Raw genomic sequence first — 26,088 nt, 5'->3', positions numbered from 1 at the left:
TGTTCTCTTACATGTTGGTCATGCTTTTTCTTTAAAAAGCGAAAAAAAATCTAGAAAGACTGAAGGGTTTGTGTGTTGCCACAGGTTGGTACAGAGCTTCAGAAGAAGTCCTGGAAGTCTCTGAAGCTGAGGTGGCATGACTGTTCTCCAAGTGCCAAAGGCCCACAGTAGACACTCCATGTAGAGCTCGCTCATGAGAGGTGCAGGGATATTGAAAGCTGGACAGTTTCCTGGTTTCTGCGGACTCTTTCTGTCTCTATGAAGCAAGTTAAGGTTACAAAGGAAAAAATCATAATTTAAAACTGTTCCTGTTTCTGGTTTTGGCGGAGTTTCCTTGATAGTAAACTCAAATTTTAAAATTTGAAAATTTTCAAATTTTCAAATTTATTTCCAAACAATTTCATAATCTCTTTCAAAGGCACTTTGTCGTTCAGGAGCTGCACTTCAATGTTCCTAATACTGGTTGCTGCTTTTACTGCCCTTGATAAAGGGGAAGTTAAGAGAAGAGAGGGACTAGGGATGTGACAAACTGAAGCTTTGTATTAGTTCTGCATAAGGCTTTGAATTAGCTGCTTTTTCTATTTCTATGTTTATTACCTCCCTATTACCTGTTTTCATTTGTCAAAATAATTTCTTTGCATCAGCTGCAATCAGAATGATTAAATGGATCTGGGTTTCCTGCAGACTGGTTCCTTTTGTGCTCCATTTTGCGTTTTCGTTATCAGGTGTAGTCTAGAGGAATGAATCTAAAATTAGTCAGTAAATGAGGGGTTTTATTTCCTTTTCTCCAATTTCCATAAAATATGTACTTTCCTGTACAATAAATGCATGCTTTCATATCTCAAAACCTCATCTTGTGGGTGCATTAACATTGTTGTCCTGGTGCTGCAAAGTGCCAAAATGCTCAACATAAGCAAAATTTTACTTCTATCAATATACTGAGAAATAAAACAATATTGCCTAAACAGATACACTCAACAAGGGCCTCTTATATGTTCAAAACTTGAGTCTTTTTTGCCTGCTGCTTCCAAGAAAACTTGCCAATAAACTGCCTTTCCCCAACTTGCTTTTTTCAGCATGTGCTGTGAACAAAGCATACAAAAAGGAAGGAAGAGGAAAGGCAACCAAGTACCTTTTGTGATTATTTTCAAATACAGACCACATAATATGCATGTTAAGGCAGTATGAAGTAATAAATTCAAATGAAGAAATAAAGATACAAGGAAGACTTAAAGGAGCTAATGGAAGAAAAATCAACATTGGGATAAACTTCCTTCCAGAAAATGTCCTTCGCTTCTGGTCAAATGCAGCTTATTTTGCAGTTAGAGTGTTTTATGTGTAGAATCAGATGAATTAACTCAGTTTTAAAATTTCATTAAACAAAAAAACAAACAAACAAACAATGCAGTCTCCAGGAATTTATTCAGAATGGATCTGCTCTTTTGTTTGGATTTTTAGGAGAAATATTTCTCTTGTGATTTTGGTCAGTGAAGTAGAAATAAATCTCCTGTGTAAAAAGATCTGGTTTTGTTGGACTTTGAAATAAACAAAAACCTTATGCTTCCCCCAGACAAATATTTGTAATATTGTCTTGGTTTGAAAGACAGGTATCTGCTAATGAAGGCAGCAGTCTCTCTTCAAATGGACAATGTAAATCCCTTCTCCCTAAATTATTATGAATTTGAAATTAAGGAGCTCTCTGGCAAAAATATGGGTATAGGAATAACAGTTCTTCACTAGGAAAATTAAAATAAAATATATTAAAAAAACCCCCACAAAATCAAACAAAAGCTACTGACAGAGTCAATTGGGGCATCTCCCAATGGGATGATGTAATTTTATCAGTCATGAAGTGAAACTCAATGGCCCATTAACAGAAGATACCTCCCTGGAGGAAGGATGGGTTGTGGAAAAGATAAAGAACATTGCCCCACCTGTTTTTTAACAGATGGTAATAGAATACATACTTTTGGTTACATCCTTCAATTGCAACCCTAGGCAAATATACATTGCATTAAAATATTAGGGTTTGGCACAGTAAATACTGACCTGCTTGTTTACCTGTATTTACTTAATACATCACAGACTAAGAGAACTGAAAGAAGCAAGAGCAATTTCAATGCTATATTTAACAGTGCTCTCAGCATCCCTGTATTAGCATCTCTTTTTATTAGTCCTACACCCACAGGACAACAAAATGTTCTTTCCTGAAGCAGGAAACATTGTGAAAGGCTGGAATTTCTCCATGTTCAAGCATATCTGAGGCTTCTTAGTGGAGGGAATATGGTAGCTTAAGATTTTACAGCTCATGCACCTTTTAAAAACAAGACAATCCCGTAAAAATGCTGCCCTAGAGTTACACATTCATCTGCTTGCACAAGTGATTAGTGGTGCATTCCTCCATCCCACTCTTCTCCCCTGGTGTCACCACTGTTCCTTAACCAACCTCGCTCCAGTCCATTTTTTAAGTGCCACATCCCCTTTCTCCCCAGTAGGCATTCCTGATGGTGTGTGCACATTTGGGATTTGTTTCTTTCTACTGGGTGTTTTCTGCATGTGGTGGTGATGAGCTGAAGTTTCCATGGGCTCACTCTCACCTTTCCTGACAGAACCTGTCTCCAGATCTTCCTGGTGCTCTGGGTCACCATGTGGTGTCCTCTGCAACCTCCTCAGTATTTCAGTTTTTCTTACTCTTTTTTTCCTGGAAATGGGTGGTTCAGAGTGTCAGGGTTTTAAATATGTTGTGTGGATGGAGAGGAGGAAGGACATTGAATTGTTGGGCTGGAACGTGATAGTAACACCAGTTAAGCTACGTTTTGGATGCATACTGAGTGTTCAAAGTGATTGCCAAGAATTTCCTTCCCCTCTTCTATTTCTTCCTCCTCCAGTTCACTGTTCTTAGAAGTGTCCTCTAAAGTGTTGGAATTGAAATGCTCTATCAAAATTTGAAGAAGACGTTGTTCAACTGGTCTGCCAAAAAAAGAGATGCCGTGGAGCAGGGAGTCCGTCTTTGTTAGATGACATGCTTAATGGGATGTTAACAGATTTTAAAAGCAATGAAAGAGTAGTTGGAAATCAGGCTTTTTCTGTTGTGAAGAGGCCTGTTTCTCCACATTTGTTGTTTCAAGATTTCCATTCTTAAGCAGATATTTGTATGTTTTCCAAGCCTGTGACATGCTCATGAAAGGATCCATACACTTTTTTGGGCATTTCATCTGCAGCTAGAAGAGCAATTCTTGGCATAATTTGAGGTGAATGTATTGATGAGATTATGTTCTTAGAGAAAAAAAAAATAGGGTTTTTGTGTTAAAAGTGACTTTAAATTTTATATATCCCAGTAAATTGCACTGGTGTTTATTTCAGATTCCTCACAGAGGTCTGAATTGTGTTTGGAGTGTGGGGTTGCAGAATGGTGTTCTGACAGCTTCCAGCTGCCTTTCAGAGACAGTAACTGGAGAAGTAGACTTCTAATGTAGATGAGCCTATCCCTCTGTATAGTGATGCACTTCAGAGTGCATTCTATTTGTTTCAGTGTCATGAGCAGAATGTTCTCCTGCCTGTTCCCATTATTCCAACCTGTCATCTTTTCCCTTGAGAGAAAAAAAACAACCCAAAGCAGTGGTACTTCTCTTTCCAGCAGTTCTGTTGTTGAAGGAACTCAACTCTCAGGTTATGTTTTGGTACTGCTTTAGCACCACTGATAAGCGGTGCAGATGCCCTGGAGCTGGACGTGGGCTGGGTGATGGGCATGGTGCCATACGAATGTGGCTGTTCTGCTTTCAGGACCAGGCTGGAGGTTAAAGCGATTTGGCAGCTTTTGTGGGGTGCACTGCAGAAACAGGTTACCTTGTAATCATGGGACCATTGCTGGTCGAGTGGTGTGCAGGGATGCTCCAAAGTTATCTCCATGCTCAGAAGACAGCTTGGAGCCTGCATGGGTCATTACCTAAATGTTGGCTTCAGACATGCAAAGTTCAGGCTGCCCTTTCCAGAAGTAATAAACAGCACCCCTGTGATCCTCCTGCTGCTACTCTCATAAGATGCCTTGGTTTGAGAGACAGGTATTTGTTAAGAAGGGCAGGATCCTCTCTTGAAATGGACAATGTAACCCCCTCCCTCCAAATTATTGTAAATTTGGAATTAAGGAGCTCTGAGGCAAAGATATGGGAATAGGAATAATAGCTATTTACTAGGAAAAAATAAAATAAAAATACAGTAATAAAAAGAAACAAAAACCCACCAAAACCAAAAAACCCTAACACTAGAGTCCGAATACTGTCTGACACCCTGTCAGTCAGGGTGTTGGTAGCAGTCCAGTTAAATGGTGGCTCTAGTTCTCCTGGACAGATGTGGTTCAGTTGAAGCAGTGGTCCTGTAGAAGGGTACAGTTTTCCTCTGAAGGTCCAGTGATGATGTGGAAAGGTCTGTTTTTCCTCTGGGAATCCAGTGGAAAAAGGCTGCTCTGATGTTCCAAATATCAGATTTTTATCTAGGTAGGAAATGCTTGGTTCCTCCCCCTGGGTGGGGCATCTCCCAATGGGATGATGTAATTTTATCAGTCATGAAGTGAAACTCAATGGCCCATTAACAGAAGATACCTCCTTGGAGGAAGGATGGGTTGTGGAAAAGGTAAAGATCACTGTCCCATCTGGTTTCAACAGACGGTAATAGAATACATACTTTTGGTTACATCCTGCATTGCACCCAAGACCTAAGGCTTTTCCCTTTTTTTGACTGATAGTGTGTTGGCTGAACAGCAATACAGTGCATTTTTAAGAACCAGTGCTGCAGCATGGCCATTTTCACCAAGAAAAAATTAAATGCAGTCTCCTACACCCACTGCGGGATTTGCACCCAGCTGGTGCATTTGGCACCTATTGCAAAGAATGAGAATTGAAAGAAAAAGAGCTGATGCTGCTAGAATTCCTTGAAAGGTGAGTAAGTCTTGGAGAACTACTGCCTATTACATGAATTGGCAGAGAGAGACACTCAGCTTATTGCTGTTGTCAGCAATGTCTGATGAGAAGTGTATTTAAGCAGTACCTGTAAGATGCTAGAAACTAAAGCAGAGGTGAGGTTCAAGGTCATACTGTAGTGCATTAACCAATGACTTAACTTTTATTCTGCTGTTTATGTGTATGCATACTATAGAAGGATCTGAGGGCTTTAAGAAACATGTCTTCTTCAAATATCTGTGGCTTTTACTATAGTAATAATTTTAATTTGTATGTGATTACAACAGTACTTTGACTTAGCTTCTGGTTATGTACCTGAGACTGACTTTTGGAAGGGGAGGAAGATACTGGTGCAATGTTTCTAGGAGTAGAGTAAGAGCTGTCTACTGAAGAGATAAGGTGGTTGGAAGGAGACTGTCACTAGCAGCTTGTCAAGAATGATACCTGGATATATTGCATTCCACCTGTTACAGTAGTGAGAGAGTTCTCTCCCTTTTATGATTCTGTTTTCATGAAATTTGTGAGTTTTCATAATAATAAGCATTATTTTTCCTGACTGATTTAATAAATTATGATGCCTGTTGCTTTGGAATATAACAGGAGGATTATGTACATGCTGAGAGATATTAAAGGTGTAATGTCATAGGACTGTATTTTAAAATTGGAAACCAATTGACTGTACTACCACAAATTATGTAAAGCAGCTGGATAACTAATGAGACCACAGTTCATCCCTCCCTTTTCAGACTCATCCTTTCTAGGATGCTTATTAGCATCATCCAGTAAAGATTAAAATCATTCTGGCTATTCGACATGCAGACTGCTTATGGGGAAGTTTTTACCAGAGTAGCACTGGGTATTAAGGTAAAATAAATGCTGGGCTTGTTTTTTACCACTGTGGTTTTTGGGAGCTGTGGAGGACAAGTTTTAATTGAGAGAATGGTGAAGATATCGTGGAATTTCTGTGTTACAGGGTATTGAGTATTGTTGGAATAAGCTAAAAATATGCTAGAACTGTTAGGAACTTTATTTGACTTTTTGTAGGGCAAGGGAAAGATGATGCATGTGCTTCACAGTATTTACTCTCTTATGCATAAAAGAAATGAACTGGCTTTTGCATTAAATCCACAGCTATACAAGCACTTCTTTTGTTCTCTGCTTTTGCCCAAGCTGCTATTTACTCCTCTATCTCTGCGTCTCTCAGGTGTGCTCATACCAGTGCTTGCATAGATGTCTAATTGTGAAGACTGGAGATCTGTTCCTTGCTAACGTTGTTTTCTTTCCTCATGGCTCTTCCCAGTTGTTTTCCCTCTGTAGCTTGTTGAACAGCCCCATAAACAGGTGGGCCAGCATGACTGTGGAAACCTGTGCAAGGAAGGGAGGCTCAGAATAGAAATTAAGGGTCTGTAATGTATCTTCCTTCCCTGTATCATGCCCACTAAATATTATTTGTGGCTTTTTTTCTCTTCTTTTCAGCTTCTCAGCAAAGATGGCTCCAAATGGGAAAGCCTTACATTTTCACCCATCAGTTCTGCGTTTTGGAATGCAGTGAGTATCTTAGATTATTGTTGTTTTGATTAGTAATGAAGTGTGGAGGAACAGCTATACTGGGCTCCATTTGGGTAGAAAGCATTACCTGGGATCATGCCATCATCTGAAGAAGAGAGAAGTAGTAACTGCCATTGAGCTGGAAGTGCATTTCTTGCCTTGCAATATTTTGTAAGTTAAAATCAACATTGTTCTGAGAAATAGGAAAAGGTAATAGGGAATATAATGCATTCTGGCTGTACATTTCAGGTGATTCTGCATGGATGTCTGCAGGCTGGTTGTTCATTTTTTGAAAGATCACCTTTCTATTGGAGGAAGAGCTTGTTGTTTCCTTTAAATTCTGATAAGAAAATCCAGAGGGTCCCAAGCAAAACATACTGGTAGAATAAATGAGATTTTTCTTAGTTCTCTTTTAAGAAAACTTTAAAAAGTGTTCTTAAGTGATAATCAGCCTTTGATCTATCAGTAACCAGAAAGAAACACAGTCCCCTTGTGAGTTAAAGAAGTATTTCAGAGAATGCACTGGAGGAATGTCTAAGATATTGGCAAAGCCTTAAGGAAGTCATTGCTTTAGCTGACAAAATAAGACTTCAGTTATTTAAGCCTTTTAATCCAAAATTTTGTGCTTTCTAAATGTTCTTGTTTTAACTCCTAGTTACTCCAACAGGATTTGGCTAAGTGTGCCTCACATGACAGTGTTATGTATTTGCCTTTGTATACTAAAGGCAAAATTTTTGTGTGTATTTCCAAAGAGTAATTACAGCCATGTAATTGTTGCAGATCAACAGATTTTAGGGTGATTTGTGCATTGCCTATGCTTATAAAGTGAGTAATTTATTTATCTTTCTTTTTCCCTGCTTTAGGTTACTGGGGTTACCCAGAGCTAAAATGCTGCATGTCTACAACCCTAGTAGAGATAGAGATGTTGTAGTCAATTCAGTTTTTACAGCTACTAGACAGTTTCATGTGTCTCCTGCTTGTAGCCGGGTGAGTGTTGATGTACTTTTGGAAACTATGTAATGGTCAAGTGCCAAGCTTTCTTGCTTCCTTTGGCATAAACTTTTCATTCTGTGTTTTTGTGCTTTTTTGTAGGACCTCCAACTCTTTTTCTGTTTTACTAGTGGTTTTTTGGTTCACTTCTACTTAGACTAGTTTTGGAGATGCAATCCAAAACCTACAGTAGGAAATGTGTTTGACAGTAACAGAGGAAGAGAAGAATTTTTCAGTGTTAGAGAGGCTGTTTAAATCTCATTCTGCTTTAAGCAGCATTATGCAGTAGTCCACAGTCATGTGAATGTTCTACAGCCATGAATTTTAAGTCTTTTGAATGGTCTTCCATATTTGTCAGAAAAACCTGCAGTGAAATGTTTTATGTGTTTTGTATTGCAATTATTATTTGTATTGCCTTTATGATCTAACACCATTATTTTAACTCTGATTTTTTTAACAATGTATAACAGTATAATATATGTTAAGAATGAATTGCTGTGATCTCAGTTGGATGAAGCCCAGGTTTTTTCCTCCGCTGGTGTGCAAATGGCTGTTATTATGTTTTCATCTGATTTTTGCTTTTACTATAGCTGAATGGGTATTACTGTGCAGACATAAATGCCATTGTTCAGCCAGACTATCTAGTTACTAAGAACATTGCCTAAGTTCAGCTTGGCTTATTTGCCTATGTATCACAGGGGCACTGATTCACTTTGCAATAGCCATCTCTCTCTGTGTGGGGAAGTGTTTCTGTGCAGTTACAGGCTGTTGGTGCTGCATGGTTAAGATCTTATGCAAAAAGAAGCCTTGACTGGTGGGGCCCCATGCTGGCTGAGAAACTCCAGCCATAACTTGGCAAGTTGATATGTGATCTCTGCTCTTTGTACTAAGACTTGAGAGTTGTGCACAGATGAGACTTCTCAGCATTGAGGTCCTGCTTAGTGGGATATACAGATAGCGATGTACATGTGGAAGTGTCCTCTGGGCTCTGTGACTGAGTTCTGAGTGTGAGATTACTGGCACCAAGCAAGCAAGTTTCTTTGTGGTCTCTGCAGGTGATTCCAGCAATGGGAAAGATGTGTTTCAGAGTACTCTTCCTGCCCACAGAAGAGGGCAGTATTGAAAGCTCATTGTTTATAAATACCTCATCTCATGGAATACTTTCATATCAGGTAACTGCTCTTACTTTTCATATCAGGGAACTACTCTTATTTTTAGTTTGGGGTTTGGATTTACTTATGTTATAAGAATTGATTTTCATAAATTTTAGGAACTTCAAAAGTTCACTAAATTCCTGATACAGATGAGGTGGGGTAATGTTACCAATTCATCACTTTTACCAGATTGTGCTTGTGTCATGATCACATATATGTCTATGGTTAAAATTACTGCTGTTAGTGGGGCTAGTTGTAGTAGTAAAACCAAGTGTATTTGTATGTGTGTACTTAAATGATCATGATCTAATCAGTTTCATATATTAGTGTATTAGTGTAATCTAAACTGCACTGTGCTGGCATGCATTTGTTGGGAAAAACCCACTAGAAAATATTTTTAGGTGGTTTTCAGCTGCTCTGCAGGATTTTATGTAAACACATTACAGATGTAGCACAGGGTGAGAGGTTTAGGCCCTTAAACATAGAAGTTAAAATAATTGTTGTGCCTTAAAGCTGCCTGTTTTCTGAGTAACTGGTGAATTTAAGCAGGTCTCTAGCTTTGAAAAAATTTTATAAGGGACACTATATACTCCAAATTCTTGGCTTTTATTATTTTGATGAAGAAAAATCTTAACTCTGAATTTAAGAAGTGATTTAAAAAGAGTGACATCTGTAATCGATCATCAAACTATTTTATTCCTATACTTTGATCTTGTGCTGAAAAACAAAGGCTTCTTAAATAAAAGCTTAGGTAACAATTTAAATACATGGGATTTTAGTACAAATGTTGCATTCATCTAGTTGCATTTATTTATTAGAGATAAAGCCACATTTGGCAGAGCATTTCATCAAGGATGAGGAAAAAGTGCATTATAGAGTGATTGACCTTTTCTTTTTGACATTTCACCCCTCCCTGTTCCCTTTATTCATTACCCAGTCAGCTCAGCCTTTTATCAGCAAGTTTCAGGGAAGCAGTTGTCAGTGCCGCCTCAAAAGTCCTGCTGCAAGAATCAGTAGCAGGCTGGGTTTCATGGGCGTTTTCACCAGCCACCTGAGACAGAGAAAGTAGCAGTCCGTGTTTTAGGTTTAAGAGTTTCAAAAGGAGGCATTACTTGTGTGTTTGGTGCACAGTTGCAGTGCTCTTGAAAGCCCCAAAGCCTTGAAACATCTAATATTTCTAATGCATTTGTGGAAGAGTATTTACAGAAGAATCACCCAAATGGAGACAAGGTACTACTGTATTAAAAAGTACTTTATAAATACCTGCATTAAAAAAAGGTGTATTCCCTTTCTTCTGGTTTTTTCTATCTGTAGTCAGAGATCTTCAGCAAAGACAGAATGCATTTTGTTATCCTCTTAATCAAAAATATGTGGATTTTTCCTATTAAAAAACAATAAATCTTTGCATACAGGTGTAAAGCCCAAATTAATTTTAGTTAGCCTCTAATGATCCCCTGCCTCCTTGATCCATCTTGGCTCCGCAGCCCCCATTTCTTGTGCATCTCATTGTCATAAACCAGTCTTGATGGAGCAAAATATAAAAACAGTAGAGCCATCCAAATTACAAATTTTATAGTGTTCTGAAAACTAGTTTTTAAAAACCAAAATAATGAGAAAATATTTCATTCAATTTTTAAGGCAGAGCCATTGAATTCAGTATTCAGTGGGACTAGTAATAAAGTTTTCTCAGAAATTACCAATTACTGCCAAATGGTGATATGTGTATTGTAATCGCCTGGAGAATAATAGGAGAATGTAGATTATTTTTGAGATAACCTAATGCTCTGCTGGTGAGTGCTTTGTTTTGTCTTTGTAATAGTGCCTGAATGAGGGGTGATTCTTAAATGTTATTTATGTCTATGATAAGTTTCTGCATTGGAACTTTCTCCTTATTGTCTTTTAGAAGAATTTAATGGGAAAAATTGATCTGTTTTGGGGAAGATTGTTGTTATTATCAATATAGGTTTGGAAGTTGCCTGTTGTAACTGAAATTCTAGATGTTGATGTAATGATTTTTTTTTAATACCAGGTTTTTGGAGCAGGAACTCTGATGTCCTCTGCAGAAGAACCTAAAACACAGCTAGCAAATGCCTACTTACTGCTTCCACATATCCGGAATATCCAGGCATCACACACACTGGTACAGTATACATTTCAAGGGGAGAAACCTAAGTCCATTTAACCACAAAAAATTTTTGACTTTGTTTGGATGCAAGAAACATTAGCAAAAAATCTGAGTACCAGGAGAGAGATTGCAAGATACAGGATTATTACTATGATCAGTTCCTTTTATGAGACATTGCCATATAAACTATTCACACTTGTTCTTCTTCATGCCCCTGTGGTGGGGTGCCTTCTAAATTGTGCTGGCAAAACCATTTGTGAGGCTCTGCTCTGACTGAACTGGAGAATTGGTCTGGCCTAAACAAAAAAAAAAAAAACCAAAAACTTTATACCATAAAACTGAGAAGAGCAGGAAGCTGTATTGGTTTGTTCTGTTTTGTACTTCTGGCCAGTTCCCCGTGCAAGTTAACAGCAAAGCTGCACCACCAGTTAGCCAAGTTAAAAAGCATGGCATGCTGCATGGATGAGAATGGGAATTGCGAGTCAGGTTTCAGCACTCCCTCCTGCACCTGTCAGTTCTGAAGATACCAGCTTTGCTTACCTCACAAAGAGCACTGGAGAACACAGCAAGCTGAATTTTTAAGGCGTAAATATTTGAGTTGAAAGAAGTTTAATGATTTCTGTCATTTAGTTGCAGTTGCAGATAATTTCACAGTCTTCCAGTCCATATAGAACCTCTCAAGTAAATAACTAATTTGAAAATTTGAACTTTCAGATTTCCTGTTGTATTATACACAGACGTTGTTTTCCCAAAAACATACTTGAAATACCTTAGCACGTAACAAAATGTAATACTTGATCTAAAAGTAAGCTATGTTAATTGCACTTCTGATGCCTTCTGTTCTACCTGAGAAAAATTATCAGCAATACAAATGGATTGTATTTTTCAGTCTGCTATGCATATGTTTGGTCAATCTTACCTTTGTCCAACATTAATGCACAATTTCCTTCTCTCCCTTTCTTTTTCCTCCATACTAGTTTCTTCACTGTAGTCATGGTTTCACTTGCTTGTAGACATAGAAAGACTGACTCTTGGAAAGGAAGCAAAAATCTTCAGGTTTTGTAGTTTGGGGTGCTAGAGGTAGAACTGAGCAGAGTTTTTTTGATGCTGTTTATTTCTGCATCTTCACGTCTAGCTGAATGAGTTGTCAGGGTAGTACCTGAAAGTTGCATACATGCTTTTTTACAGCTCAGTCTGAATTCCTGAGTGGAGAAACTTCGGAGAACATTTGACATTTTCCTCACTGTAGAGTGACAACTGTTATCCTATGCTTTACTTGTATGGAGTACAAGTCTGAGGTTGTGTTTAGCAGTGCAGCATGGTACCACCTGGCACTAATCTTGTAGGACATGAGGTGGGAGTGAGTGTTGACTTAATTTTCCAAGCTCTGGGTGTAATTTTGCTGTGCTGTGCTGTAATTGAGGAAACGCTCTTCACAGCATGTTATCAATTTGAGCAAAGATGCTGCAGCAGTGGGATGGGCTCCTCAGCTGTTGAAGATGATAGACAAGATTTAAATACTGGAGAGGAGTTTTTGATTTGAGGTTGGGTTCCTCTCAGAAAAATGTTTCTCTCCAGCTAGCTGTCCTCTCTAGAAGTGCTTTCTTCAATTAATCTTCCTTATGTTGTGATCCAGATCTCATTTAAAAAAAATGTACTATTCTATTTTGTCCAGTTTCTATTTTAAGCTCAGAAGATGTAGAAGGAAAATAAGTTTATGAGGTTTGAGTGACTACACATGGGCAAACTGAAGGATACATAACTATTACATATAGAATGGAGTCTTGTAGTGAAAAAAACATTTAAAACAAACCAATCATACTCACTTAGCTGTGCACATTTCTTTTCCCCTGTTTATTTTTAACTGACACAAAATACCTGTTTTAATAAATTCAGGATAGCATAAGCCTTGTTTGCACATCCCTTTTCACCTTGGGATGATTGAGTTCTAACCTTGGGTGACAGCGTTTAGTTAGAAACACAAAAGGTGTCCTTACTTACCTCTGAAGTCCATTGAAACTGCTTGGAAACCTCAGACAGAGAGCTGCATGATGTGTGTCTATTTTTTGCCTCCTGTTTTAAAGGTGTTGTGTTTAAATTGTTCAGTAATACTGACATAATTGGTCAACAAGGCCAAAACGGCTTTGACTTTATTTAGTCCCATCATGTGCTAGGTAAAGTGACTTTTCAGAATTGCTGGAGGCCTTGTTACCCCAAATACTTACTCTTACTTCTTTCATAGTTGAAAACTCACACATGACTTCCAATTTAAATTGCTTTGTGGCAATTTTATGTATTGAAACTTGCATTTAATTTATATAACTCTTCCTGCTTCTGATGCTTATACTCCAGAAGCACTTGTAAGTGGCATCGGAATTTTCACTTTGCCAAGCTGAAAAGTCCATGCTCTGTAGTATCTGGCTGTCTATTTCTTCACCAAATTGACCACCCCTTTTGTAGCTTCTTCAGTTTGCAAAAATTTATTTTGAAGGTCAAGGCCAGAATTGTAAATAGGGGTATGGGTGAAATTGTGACACTGTAGACTATTTGTGTTGGAAATACAGCACATACCCGGGGATTATAGATGGAAGCTTGCAGTAGTTTCCATTGGAAGTACAATGTGCAACAGGTGTGTGTTTGAATTTTTTGAGGAAAATTAACTCCTGTGGATTTTGCTTCTTGTTTTTATCTTTTAATGGGCAAAGCACAAAGGCCTTTCTTTTTTCTCCTTCATTCCTCCATGTTTTTAAGCAGAAACTTTTGTGCTTAATTGGAAAAGAGAAAGGCAAACTTGCCTTTCTTACTGTTGAATGTCTCGATCTTTGTTACCCATTTCACCTTTTGAAGGGTTGAGATTGGCAAGTTCTGCCTGTGGTCCTGGATCCCAGGATTTCTGGGCTCACGGCTCACTCATTGGGAGGAAAGGAGAGCTGTGTCTCACACAGTGAATTTGTGTTATGTCTGCATGGCCACTCAGCAGTGGCTAGTTACCACTAAGATGTAACAGGTGGTGTCGCCCATCTTTGTTTACGCAGCTTCTGGGTGTAGTCTTTGCTACAGTTGCCTGGTTTTTGGCATTGTTTAGTATTTGGACAGCACTAAGAGGGCAGCTGCATCACTGCCTCACTCTGTTCAGGATGGTGGAAATGTCAGTGGAGAAGTGATGGAGAAGTGGCATGCAGAGTGGAGAGTCTTATTGCAGGAGACACAGATATTGCTTTGCTGACTTCCCAGAGGAGTTCAAGTTTATGAATCAGTGACTTAGGAAATACTACAAGTACTGGCCAGAATGTAACACTCCTTAAGCTATGTTTTCTACTGGTGGGAAAAGGTTCAGGGAAGCAAACAGGTTGGGTATAGAGAAGAAGGGAAGGAATGAAGACAATAGTGCTTTCTTGGTGTACTATCCTGATAACTGCCTTCAAAAAACTGATGAAACTCTGCAGAATCATTATTACAGGGGCAGCTTACTAACACTATTCAGAGTGGAAATAACACCTTAGGGCAAGGGACGTCCAGGACAGAAACTTTGAAGAATCAGCCTACAGGAAGAAAAGAGGGCTTGTTGAGTGTTGTTCTTTTTAAATACAGTTATTTTTTAATAGCCCAACTCCAGGAAGTGATTTGATTTCTACAGTCCTGGTGGTGTTGCAATAATATATCTGAAAATCTTTTAGAGAGCCACGTGTGATTAAGACCTCATTGATGGATGAATTGTTTTCTAAATAATTGCCTACTCTACTGTCCCCAGCAAGAATCCTATTTCTTTGTCAGGAGTGGGACTCCTTGGAAACGGGATGATGGTTCAGGTTTTTAGGGTTTTATTGAAAGACACCTCTATTTCTCTAAAATTTAAACTTACCAAAGCTGTCAAGAATTTAATTTTTGTGATTTCTATCAGTTGACTTTTTTCAGTTCATATAGTATTTGTGGGTGCTGAGTGTGTGTGTGTACGTTCAAGTATGTATGCCTGAGTACCTAATACAAAATAGAGACACCAGGTAATTAAGTGGCAGTGCTTTGCAGAGCTCTTTCTGAGATTTCCCTGGTGTGCCTCTCCTTTTCAATTTGTCTCTGGTACAAACATTGGCTGCATAACTCAGCTGTCTGCTCTCATTCATTAGCAATGATATTTACAGTATAAACGGAGTACTTGCACTGCTGGGAGATGGTCCTGGATTTTACTGGTTGGAAACTCTGCCTCTGACAGTGTTTTCTTCTCAGATTCATGATCTTCTCTTTTGGGTTAACTCAGAGCCATCCTGCCGGTGCTGTAAGACATAGGGCATGACAGTTATGCATTATTGTCTGCCTTAGAGAAATGCAAACCCATTTCCTGTTCTGAAGATGGTTTCACAAAGAAACACAAATTTCCCCTTGAAAACAGATCAACAGCAAATACACTCCAGTAGCATTTTTTACCCCTCTGTAAGGGGTAAGCTTCAGTTTTAAGGTGACAGCAGTTCCCATATTGGATCTGTGCCAGGTCAAGAAAAACAAAGGCTGGAAAATTATGATGTAGCTGAATTTTTTTAATAGGAGTGTGGAGTCTTAAATTACTTTAAATGACAATGGCATTGAGTAAGGGCTAAGAAATCCTTATTTAGGACCATGAAGGCAGCGGTGTTCTTTCAAGGAGCACTGAGAAGAGAAATTCTAATCATCAAGTTTTATCTGATCAAAAAATGACCTCTGAAGTTGTAATATTACTGGCTTGTTAAAACTCCAGTAGCAGCCATGTGGGGTTGGTTTTGTTTCTGCTCTCAAATTTGATATGAGAAAAACATCTGTAAAAAAGAATGGCTTGCAGAGGTTTGAGTCCCCTGGAAAGCTGTGTTGGGGGTCAGTGTTTGAGTGCCACTAACCAGCCACCTTTGCAGAGGCTACATCGCCCTCTTGTGTGAAGCCTCAGTCATTTTGGTATGAAATCCTGTTGAATTGGGAATGCAAATATTGGCTTCCTTTTGGCAGTGCTTTTATAAAACTGGACCCCATGAAACACATATGTACTAATACCATTTAGCACATGCGCTAAATCTTTCTTCTCACATGCTCCTGCCTAGCCCCTTTTTATTGTCCTAAAAAGGTATGAAATAGGGTGGTAGATACCTTAAAAAGTTTCTTCAGTTTTGCTTTTCGGCTTCAAATTATTGAAATTGTTTAAAGTCAGTTTCATCAATACCTTCAAAAACCTGAACCTGCAGATATCCTACAGGTGTTTCAGTATTGCAAGAGTGGGGGTTCCAGATCAGCCTCAAAATTAGCATAAAATTTGGCTGTAAGAAAACCGCTGACAAAGTGATAGGTCTGCCATTCTGATTCTGGCTTTTATGTTGGTTTGTTTATGTTTGTTTGTTTGCTTACTTTTGTTTTTAAAATTTAATTCAGAATTGAGATATATTGGCTGTGCAGTTTGTGCCAGTAATTTGGCAGTGCAGATTTCCACATAGCTGTCAGGAACAATACTTGGCTTGTCAGATTTATGAGTGCTTTACAAGCTGGCACAGTCAATGTCATCTTTTTCCTCTTTCCCCTTCCCTTCCCTTCCCTTCCCTTCCCTTCCCTTCCCTTCCCTTCCCTTCCCTTCCCTTCCCTTCCCTTCCCTTCCCTTCCCTTCCCTTCCCTTCCCTTCCCTTCCCTTCCCTTCCCTTCCCTTCCCTTCCCTTCCCTTCCCTTCCCTTCCCTTCCCTTCCTTCCCTTCCCTTCCCTTCCCTTCCCTTCCCTTCCCTTCCCTTCCCTTCCCTTCCCTTCCTTCCCTTCTTCCCTTCCCTTCCCTTCCCATAAAAAGGCAAAACAAGTATTTATCAGATCATGTCCAAGAAGCATTATGTTCTTGGCCTAGATACTGTATTTCAATATCCAATCAGCAAACAAAATACACAGAAAACAAGGAAATAAGCTTTATTTTTTTAATTGCACACGAATACTTTGTTGAATATAGTTTTTCTGGCATAAGAAAATTTGTAAGAGTTCTCATGCTGATGCTGTATAAATATTTAATAATCATACATAATAATAGTTTGATAAGTAGGTAGATATTGGTGGAGTCCTGAAATTTGGAGATTGATTACTGGACTACTGTACAGAGTAATAGTACTAGTTTTAAAAATTCCTTACATTACTGTGTTATGTATATGAGGAAGCAGTCCTGTTATCTTTATAAATTAGGGTATGTAAATTGGATTTATGCAACATTTGGAGCAACATGTTTGCTGTTTTCTTTGCTTTTCTTTCTTACAGGCAGAAACTATGAATGCCAGTGTATTACAAGTTCACCTTGAATGCTGTTTACCTAATGACACATATCAGCTAGTTAAGGTAAGTTTTATTATTATTTTATATCTGTGTAAGTCTTCTTATTTTAAGCCAAGCTCAGAGGGACATTTTCCACAGCTCTTGAAGTTTTAGCAAAAATGCAGTTTTCAGTGTCTCAGTTTAAAGGGGAATTGTGCTTTTATAAAACTGTGTGCTCTGACATATATTAAATGTCAGACATAGCACACTAAAATCTTTATGAGAGAAGGAGATGAAAATAGATACCAACCCATAACCCTCCCAAAAAAAACCAAAACCGTTCCAACAGGCTAAGCATTCTGATATGTAGGTGTACTACTGATGTGGGGCACAAAAATTATTAGATTTCTCAATTTCTTCTCTCCAGATACTTTTCACAAGTGTCTGGTTTGTAGTGAGAAGTGATCAGTGAGCTGAGACACTGAAGCCTGGGTTGCTTGGGCTGTTTCTCAGGGGCATGAGGGTGGCCATGGTTCTGGACAGAGCTGAAGAGAGGCAAGTGTGTTAGCTGAGAGATGTCCCTCCAAAAGCACTGAGCCTTCAGGTTATCCCCTTGTCCTGGGTGGTGCCTTCTGAGTCCTCTTCCCATTGTTCTCGAGTGTCCTCACACAGCGAGTGGATGCTGCTCTGATCACTCAGTGATCACACTCACTGATCAGCCGTGGGTGTGGTGCTGGGTCAGATGCAGACCTGTGCTATGGTGGCAGCACGTCTTTCCCCAGGATTTATGAGGCCCAGGCTCCATAGCTGTATTCCTGTACAAGAACACGTTGCACATGGCAGCATTCCTGTGCTGCTTCACTTCCCTGTTTGGTTCTTGCAGTGCACAGTGCATTGAGGTGCCTGAGATCCACCTGAGCGTTGGAGGCTGCAAGGAGTGCAGCTGTCTGCCCTTTGGTCTGATCTTCCCAAGGGCATGCCTTGCCTGTGCTCCAGTCTCCATGGCAGCCTCCTCTCTTAAATTACATGAATAAGGGCTAACAAATTCTTATTTTAAGACCACACAACATTTCAAGTGTTAAGGATCTTTTTGATGTTGTGTGAGCTATGAGATGGCATTCCATCCTCAGGCACTTCCCCACTCCTGCTGTACTTGCTTGTGCCACTTAAGATTAGCTGGAAGTGTTTCACTGTGCTTCTGAAAGCACTTCATGTGCCAGTCTTCTCATCCTTCATCCTGAGCAAATTAGGGCATTGGAGCCTGAATTTGGTGACCTTTGTGGTTTAATGCAGATCTCATTTATGTTATTTGCTGTTGGTTGTATAGATCTGTTTTGCTTTGTTGGCTTCAATTTTTTTTTAGCAAAATGGTGTTTGTGTCTTTGTAGTTGCTATGACTTAGCTGTGTTAACAGCAGCCACTACTTTCAGATGGAAATAAGATTCTGTTTGTATTTTTCTGAAATATTCTAGCCAGACAGTAGTGTTTTCTATTAAGGATTGTGCATGTTTGTTTGTTTTTTTAAAATTACTTCAGTGAAAAATGGAGACAAAAACACAGGATTTGGAAAAATTGGTTATAAACAGACCAGTGAACATTCCTACCATTAAGACACATGCATCAGTCTGTTTATGGCACATTTTATTGAAGGCAGAGGATTTAACAAAGGAAACTGTTTTACAGTCTGTGAGGTGAGACTGACTAAGACAGTTTGTAAATTTGCATTCTCTCAAGCTTCAGTGTCTTTTTTTGTTGTTTTTGTTTTTGCTTTTGCTCTGCTCTCTGTACCTGCACCATGTTTGGTTTCTGCTGAGATTTTAGCAAAGGTCCTAATTACTTCTTTTTTTCCAGCACTTTGGTGCTGGAAACCTCGTCTCTCAGATAATACCTTTGATTAATGTCTCCAAGTTCTTTAGTGTAATGAATTTCTTCTGTTCTGTCCCCCATCACACATACACACCATATCCCTTTGTCTTGCTCCAGAGTTGCTGTTTTGTGTCCGATGACCCAATGCTGCTAGAAATAAGCTTGACAGTAAGAGTGGAAAATGCCCAGCAGGATTTTGTGGAGCACAGACAATACTTACTGGAGAATCTTTTTATAGTTTATGTAGCAATGGAAAGAACAAAGACCTCAGGTAAGTCCTAAATCTACCTGTTAAGTGTAATTCAGTTTGGTTTTATGCATAATTTGTAATTTGACATCCTAAACTGAATTGAATTCAATTCAGTGACATCTTAAATTCACAAGTTAGGGAAACAAAGTAAGTTCAGTTAAACACAACTTGCAGAGAATTTGTGTCAGGCAGAGTTATCATAAAGAGTTTTCTTCATAAAAGTAACAATTGTTAAGTTGTAAACGACATCTCTTTCATTCTTTAGTCCCCCATGCTTATGCATCCTCTTAAATACTATGGAAAGATGACATAGTCCTTTGAATTCCCCAACTGCATTTCTGGTTTCCCATTAATTAAATTGACCATAATAGGATTGTGAAGGCAGAGTGGTTTATACAGTACTTGGGGTAGTGGCCATTATGAAAAGTCAGGTAATAAGGTAATACAGACGTGCACGCTTGTAAGCTAGAGTTTCACAGGCAAAACAATCAATTCCTTGCAGTTTCTTTATGCTGCAAATCCTCCAAATCCAGGGGATTTAAAATTATTTATAGAGTCTTATGGTCTATTAAAACAGTTTTTTTAGACGTTTCTGCCAATTTTCCTTTCTGTTTGAACAAGAAACTGCTTAAGAATCCAGATTAAAATAATATTTTTTAACATACTTGTTGAAAAGGAACATGCTCTTTTTATCTTTTGAGAATTGCATTTCACAATACAATAGATATAATATGCACACACAAAATCTACAATATGTACTGTTTCCCTTGTGCCTGTTTTGTGTTGTGGTATTTCACAGACCTGAAACTGAAATACCCACTGTAAACGTAATTTCCCTGCCAGTGAGATGCCAGGGCTTTTTTATGCTGAGTTGTGAATGTACATTTATTCTGATGCTGGTAGAAAATTGTTCCCATCTGTTCTGTCAAGGGTGCTCACTGTTAACACTTTTGATGGTTGAAGTACTAGAAGTATCTTTTAGGGCTGTTCTCTGTTAAATATAGTGCAATTATATAAGTCCTGCCTGTGCTAGAGGTTGGTTCTATAAGCCTTTTGAATTTGCTGTTGGTGGGAAGTTAGCACCTGGAGTGGGACAGCAAGTTGGCAGTGTCTGCACAGGGAAACTAACCAGCTGGAAAGGCTGAAGAGGAGTATGTGCTGTAAATAGCTGTGGGGTATGTGGAGTTCATAATCAACATCTTGAACCCTCTTTTTGCAGGCTGGCACTTGCAGTCTTGCTTTCAAGTAGCTGAGCAAAGCACATACATTATTAGAAATTGTGGCTGGTCGGGTGGGAGAACATGATTTAAGGGCAAAAACTCAAATTATCTTTCCTTGTGAAAGGACTGTAGTATGATCGTCTCTTCTGCTGTCCTGCTGCCCTTCTTTTGATCCTCTACATTTTCCTACCATCCTGTGGATGGGAACATAGCTTTGCCAGGGACCAAGGGTGGTTCCCCAACATAGCTGTACCATCTTACCAGCAGGTGAAAGCTGTGTTACCCATGTCTGCTGTTGCTTTAGGCAGTCGTTTGCTACCTGCCAGGTGATAGGACCATTCCTGATTTTTACTGGACTCTCTCATGCTATTGGTAGACTGGACCTTAGAAAGTAACTTCATCATCAGCTGTTCTTTTTTGCTTTAGCTGTTAACTCCTGTCTCCCTGCCCCTATGTGGGGGGAGTTGTGTTTGATCTAAGATTTAGGGAATGATGAGGATTCCCTATTGAAGCTTGCCTGCATGTTTGTGGCTAAAATCTTGTTGAGTGGATTTTTACTCCTTTCTCAAATGTTTCACAACTCAAGATGCTAAAAGTTCCTCCTTTTTACAAGAGTATCTGCCACACAAAGATTTTAAAATTTAAATTGGGATTGCTTGTCCTGTGAGTGTATGACAAAACAAGTGTTTCTGTCTTTGGTGAACTTACTCTGGTGTTTATTCTTTTGAACAGGTCATTCATCAGCAGATGTGTATATCATGAATTCTGGAAACAGCCTTGTGCATATACAGGTAATTGTGGGCTTCAGGAAGTCGTATTTTAGAGTGGTGAATTTGATTAGGGAATTAGTTTTCTCTAATAGCAGATTGATTTTGCTGGTGACAAATGTCACACTTCTAAGTTTTTAAAGTGTGTCCAAATGTCTAATAGAAATTTGAGATGACATGTTGTAGTTCAGTAATGGAATTTTTTTTTAAGACATAAGAGCTGTTAATTTAAATAAAAATTCATGTGTTGATTTAGAAAATATGAGAAAATGACAGATGGTGGCATGCAAATTTGGCAAGAGATGCAAACTAATAATGATAGTACTGCTATAAAAATAATTTGTCTTGTCTTCATGCAGGAAATACAGCAGTTGCCACAAAAAGACACATCAACTGTGGAGTTTGAGCCAGTACTGCTATCCTCATCATCTACTAACTTCACAAAAGTTGCTTCTATTTCTTGTAAAGGTACAGGTTAAACACATTTAGAAATAATATGATTAAATAGGATTAGACTGCTGATAAAAGGGTAGGTTTTTTCAGCAGAGACCCTGAAAAATCTTAAAATCAACTTGTCTAGACTTTATTGAGAAGGAGGATGAACTATTTTTGCTAATAGTTCCACCCTTTTGTGCATATATGGTTCCTCTTATGCTGGTTGAAGGCTCTAAGCTATACATGTTTGAAAAAGGGGGAAAAACAGTTGCTAAAATGTTAGATGATTTTACAGTAAGCATAATTATTGAATATACTTTTTCAACATCCTTTTATAGTTTGTGGGTTTTTTCTGTTTTGAATGTTTTCTAAAAGGCTGTTGTGCTTGGGTGGTCATTTTCTATGACATTTCTTGGCAAGACCATTGAAGAGGTTTGCCTGAAACCAGCCATGTTTTTAGAAGAGCAGAGACTGACATTTAAGCATTCCTGAGTCCAGCCCATTTCCTATTCTGACCACTAGACTGCAGCATACAGACTTTAAGCATTAATGAAAACAGGCTGCTTTCATAATTACATTGAGACCTGTTTTTCTTAGTGAAAGCATGGATGGATAAGAAGAAAGAAGGGACTGATATGTTAGGTGATTCTCTTTTTCAGAGCAGTTTTTCATTTGATAAAAGGAGGCAGTGTAAAAATGCTGTGCCAATGACATGTGGTTAAAATTGGTTGGGTTGCTCTGTATTTTTTGAAGGTGTTTAGCATTTGTGAATGCTTCCTAAGGCAAGGTTGGAAATCTTTGAAAAGATTGAGTCTTAGGACTCAAACAGTTAGATGCTTTACTCACCCGTATGAGGATTGCACTAGCAAAGATACCCCTTTTTAGTGTTCTTGCAAATCTTCACATGAAAATCATTTTGGATATACTTCTGGCTGATGTATTTTGTGTGTCTGTTCTTTCCCAGCTGAATCCTGTGGCAGTGAAAGTCTTTATGCTGACAACAATAAGAAAAATCTTTTGAAAGGCACTACAACACTCAAAGCCTGTCTTTTTTGTCCTGTGATGGAAGGGTAGGTTGACAGTGAATTTTTATTCGTTTGTTAATGTTCACTGATACTATAATGAAAATACTGTACCTTACTCTTAAAAGATGAAGTTAACTTCTTTTGTCACTCTGTAATTCCAAGGTCAGTGAAGAAGCTTCTTCCTATTGTTGCTGTGTCATTTGCCAAAATGGACTTGTCACATTTAAAGCAATAATTCTGTATTTATCCCAAGAAGAGTTTTAGGAGCCATTAAAAGATGCATCTTAGCAGCTCATATCATATAATTGTTCCTTGGTCTATGATAAAATTTCCATCACTCTTGTTGATGCAACACAGAAGCTGGATAGTCTTAGGAAAAATGTGAAGTCTTTTCTTACTTCAGTCATCTTTTGCCAATTTCATCCACCCTGCTGTATCACAAAGTAATAGGCAATGCTGTACTATAACATAACAAGAGGGTAGGGAATTTGCCCTGTCTCTTTTACATGGTTCTTGTGAATTTTTACTCTCATGTGTAATTATTCCCAAATAAATGATTTTGTTCTTCTCTGGGAAAACTTAGAATGAGTCTCATCATACAAGAATGCTATGGTATCTACTCTTGTATAGACCACGCATTGTGTACTCAAGGACAGTAGTAAGTGTATTTATATTTTTTCTGTATTTATATATTTTCTGTATCTTACAGGTATTTTGATGTAGATCCTTCTGCAACATTGTTTCATATAGAACCACATCATAATACTTCAGGGTATTGGTCTGTGTGGTTTACAAACAATTTTTACTTCAGCATTGAATTGAATGAGGTCTTCATAGCCAGAGAAACAAAGAACATAGTAAAGGTAAGCTTTATTTCTTTGTTATACAATGTTTTGTCGTTGATTTAAATATATGGACCTTTGACATACAAAATAAGCTCTTTGAAGAACTTGGTGTTCTTAGAGCTGGTTGGAATCAGTTGAAAATAAAGGTTTATATACATCTGGAACTATTAGGTTACTGTCTCAAGAGGCATTATTCTCTGTTCAGGTGTCTTTTATATTGTTTTATTGACAACTGTTCTTTCATTTCAGTTGCAGCTACATATGCATCAAATTACAGACCACTGCTCTGTTGTCAGAACTGTTGAATGTGTGTGTTTGTGCTCTCTAGGATTTAGCATTTCTTCTTAGTGGAAACCTTTAGTGCATAGATGAGATGAAAAGGTGATCATTTACTGGCACAACTGCTTGGTTCAACTGAGGCAGATCTAGTTTATGAATAAGCACGTGATGTGGGCATCTAAATGGCTCTTTTTGTGTTTTGATATTGAGTTTTGTATAAGTGCAGTGTATGGATCAGGTATGAGTACATATGACCATGTAGTAACAGCAAAACCGCAAAGGACAGGAAAGTTTGCATTTTTCAAGATACCACCTGCATCAAAAAATGCTGTACCAATTTTAATTCAGCTGTCATTTGATTCTTTTCAGATTCTGAACTTCGCTGAACCTCTGACTCTACCTCCAGGCTGCTGGAATGTATTTTCTTTGAAACTCAATGTGAAAGACACTGTTACAAATGTGCTCTCTAGTATTTGTTTGTCCACAAATGTGGGAGTGATGTTTGAAATACCTCTGCAGATATATTCGACTGTATCCAAGGTATTGTGTTCAATTGTATGTATTGAATTATTGTTAGGCATTGCAAACCCAACTACAGCAGTGTCTCTGTCGGGACAGAAATTTATTCTTAGTCCTGAAAGAAAAGCTCAGTACCAGACCACTCTTAATCCATTCTGTAGCTTGAAAAGTTAAGTCCCCAGAATTGAACAGTGATGGAATTATAGTTCTATTGGCACATAATTGTCAAGGCCTTAATTCTCTTATTTGACTCTACAAAATTATGCACTGAGAAATTGAATTTCATTCTCTTGTTTTGCCATATTTTTGTTTTGTTTTTCCAGCAGGGAGATCTTAATTTTGAAGCAGCTGCCCACTGTGATATTCAGTGCTACTTGGGAAAGTCTGATTCAGGTAGGCTCATCTAAGGCTTCTTTTGGCATCTGACAGTAGTTTAATTGTAGATAATTCATTTTATATAGCAGGACTTGTAATGAGAATAATGAGATTGTTCATGCAAGTACTTAGTTTTACATTTTTTTAAAAAACATCTACTTTTCTGGGAGTATGTAAATGGCTGAGGGTTCTGACTACATAGTGCAGTTTTTCAGACATCTAATTGATAGCACTTGCTAAGCTATTGTTTTGTCTTGAAACCTTTTTTAAAAATTTTAATATTTAAGACTCCTGTAAGTTCCCATTGGTGGTATATTGCCCTTTTCTTTCTTCATACACATTTTCTTGAGAGATGTTGAGATAGAATGGTAAAATTGTCCACTAACTCAAAGTTATTAGAAAATGTGCATAACCTGGGCCCAGATCCTGGGAATTCTGTGATGAAAAACAACAAAAAAAAGTTGGTCAATATTTGCCTGTATCCAGAGATAAATTTGAAGGCCTTTTCTTTCTCTCTTTTCCACAGCAATAATGCCATAGATCTCAGCAAAAGATGGTTTATCAGGCTTATAAAACAGCATCCTTATCACTATATCATATGAAACAGAAAGAAGAGGTCTCATTTTTCTGGAACTGAGGAATCTATCTCCAGATACTGTAATGCTGAGAGCTGTTTTAAGTACCTGGCTGGCATTTACCAAAATACAGGAATAGGTATTAGATGGCATGATAACTGCCTAAAGAATGTTGAACCTATTAAAAGCTAATTCAGAATAGTAGTTTTTACTCTCTGTGCAGTAAGGAGTTTCAGGAAATGACCTGTATCACAGGCTTTAAATGTTTGAGTGCTCTCCTGAAGATGTTTTCAAGACAACGTTTCCTAACATGTATTTTTGTGTGAGGATACAAGGAAGTCAGTAGTAGTCAGTCAGATGAGAAAAGGAGAATTGAGGTGTCATACAGAAACATGTGACTTGAACAATTACTGAGATATTTACATGCCAAGGCACATATCTTAGAAGCAAATGTTTGCTTTTTTATTTTTTGTGTTTTTTTAAATCTCAATGAAGGAATATGGCTGATACAACTGAATCCATGTTGCTTACTTTATTTTCATTCTAATAATACACACGAGATCTGTACTTACAGGTATTCTGCCTTCTGCTGTATGATAATAGAATTTGTTAAACAGAAATGGTTAATGCATGACCCTGAAAATACTGACCTAAAGAAATTGTGATTGGATTGTTCCAATACTCACCGATCTCAATTAATTTCTTTAAACATTAAGGATTGTAAAATGAAGTACTTACACTTTAAAAATAAGTAATTTTTGTTTTCTTTCGAAAGAAGTTTGCTTTTCTAACTACTTTCTACTGTGTTAAAATGCTTGAAGCAATATGAGTGTAACTTTCAAAAGTGCATTAATCTTCAGACTGGTGTAAAGCTTTGCAATTCATCTTAAGAAGAATTTGAGAAAATTATCAGAATCTAAAAAAGA

The 26,088-nt window shown here is 38.1% G+C and overlaps 1 protein-coding gene across 7 annotated transcripts in view; it reads left to right on the top strand.

The window, feature by feature from the left end:
• Positions 1 to 26,088, top strand: part of TMEM131L (transmembrane 131 like) — a 79,609-nt gene that overhangs the window by 28,336 nt on the left and 25,185 nt on the right. For all 7 annotated transcript variants that reach the window (XM_079305359.1, XM_079305357.1, XM_079305360.1 and 4 more), the window contains 12 exons: positions 6,432 to 6,503; positions 7,367 to 7,490; positions 8,549 to 8,665; positions 10,677 to 10,787; positions 17,013 to 17,090; positions 18,990 to 19,143; positions 21,075 to 21,133; positions 21,469 to 21,577; positions 22,509 to 22,614; positions 23,279 to 23,432; positions 24,063 to 24,233; positions 24,536 to 24,605. In XM_079305359.1, the coding sequence (XP_079161485.1) occupies positions 6,432 to 6,503; positions 7,367 to 7,490; positions 8,549 to 8,665; positions 10,677 to 10,787; positions 17,013 to 17,090; positions 18,990 to 19,143; positions 21,075 to 21,133; positions 21,469 to 21,577; positions 22,509 to 22,614; positions 23,279 to 23,432; positions 24,063 to 24,233; positions 24,536 to 24,605 (1,325 nt within the window). The remainder of the gene's footprint in view (positions 1 to 6,431; positions 6,504 to 7,366; positions 7,491 to 8,548; positions 8,666 to 10,676; positions 10,788 to 17,012; positions 17,091 to 18,989; positions 19,144 to 21,074; positions 21,134 to 21,468; positions 21,578 to 22,508; positions 22,615 to 23,278; positions 23,433 to 24,062; positions 24,234 to 24,535; positions 24,606 to 26,088) is intronic.

Source organism: Erithacus rubecula (assembly GCF_903797595.1).
Source record: "Erithacus rubecula genome assembly, chromosome: 5".
Classification (NCBI taxonomy): Eukaryota; Metazoa; Chordata; class Aves; order Passeriformes; family Muscicapidae; genus Erithacus; species Erithacus rubecula.
Note: the sequence above shows the minus strand (reverse complement) of the source record. Positions and strands in the feature narration are given on the sequence as shown.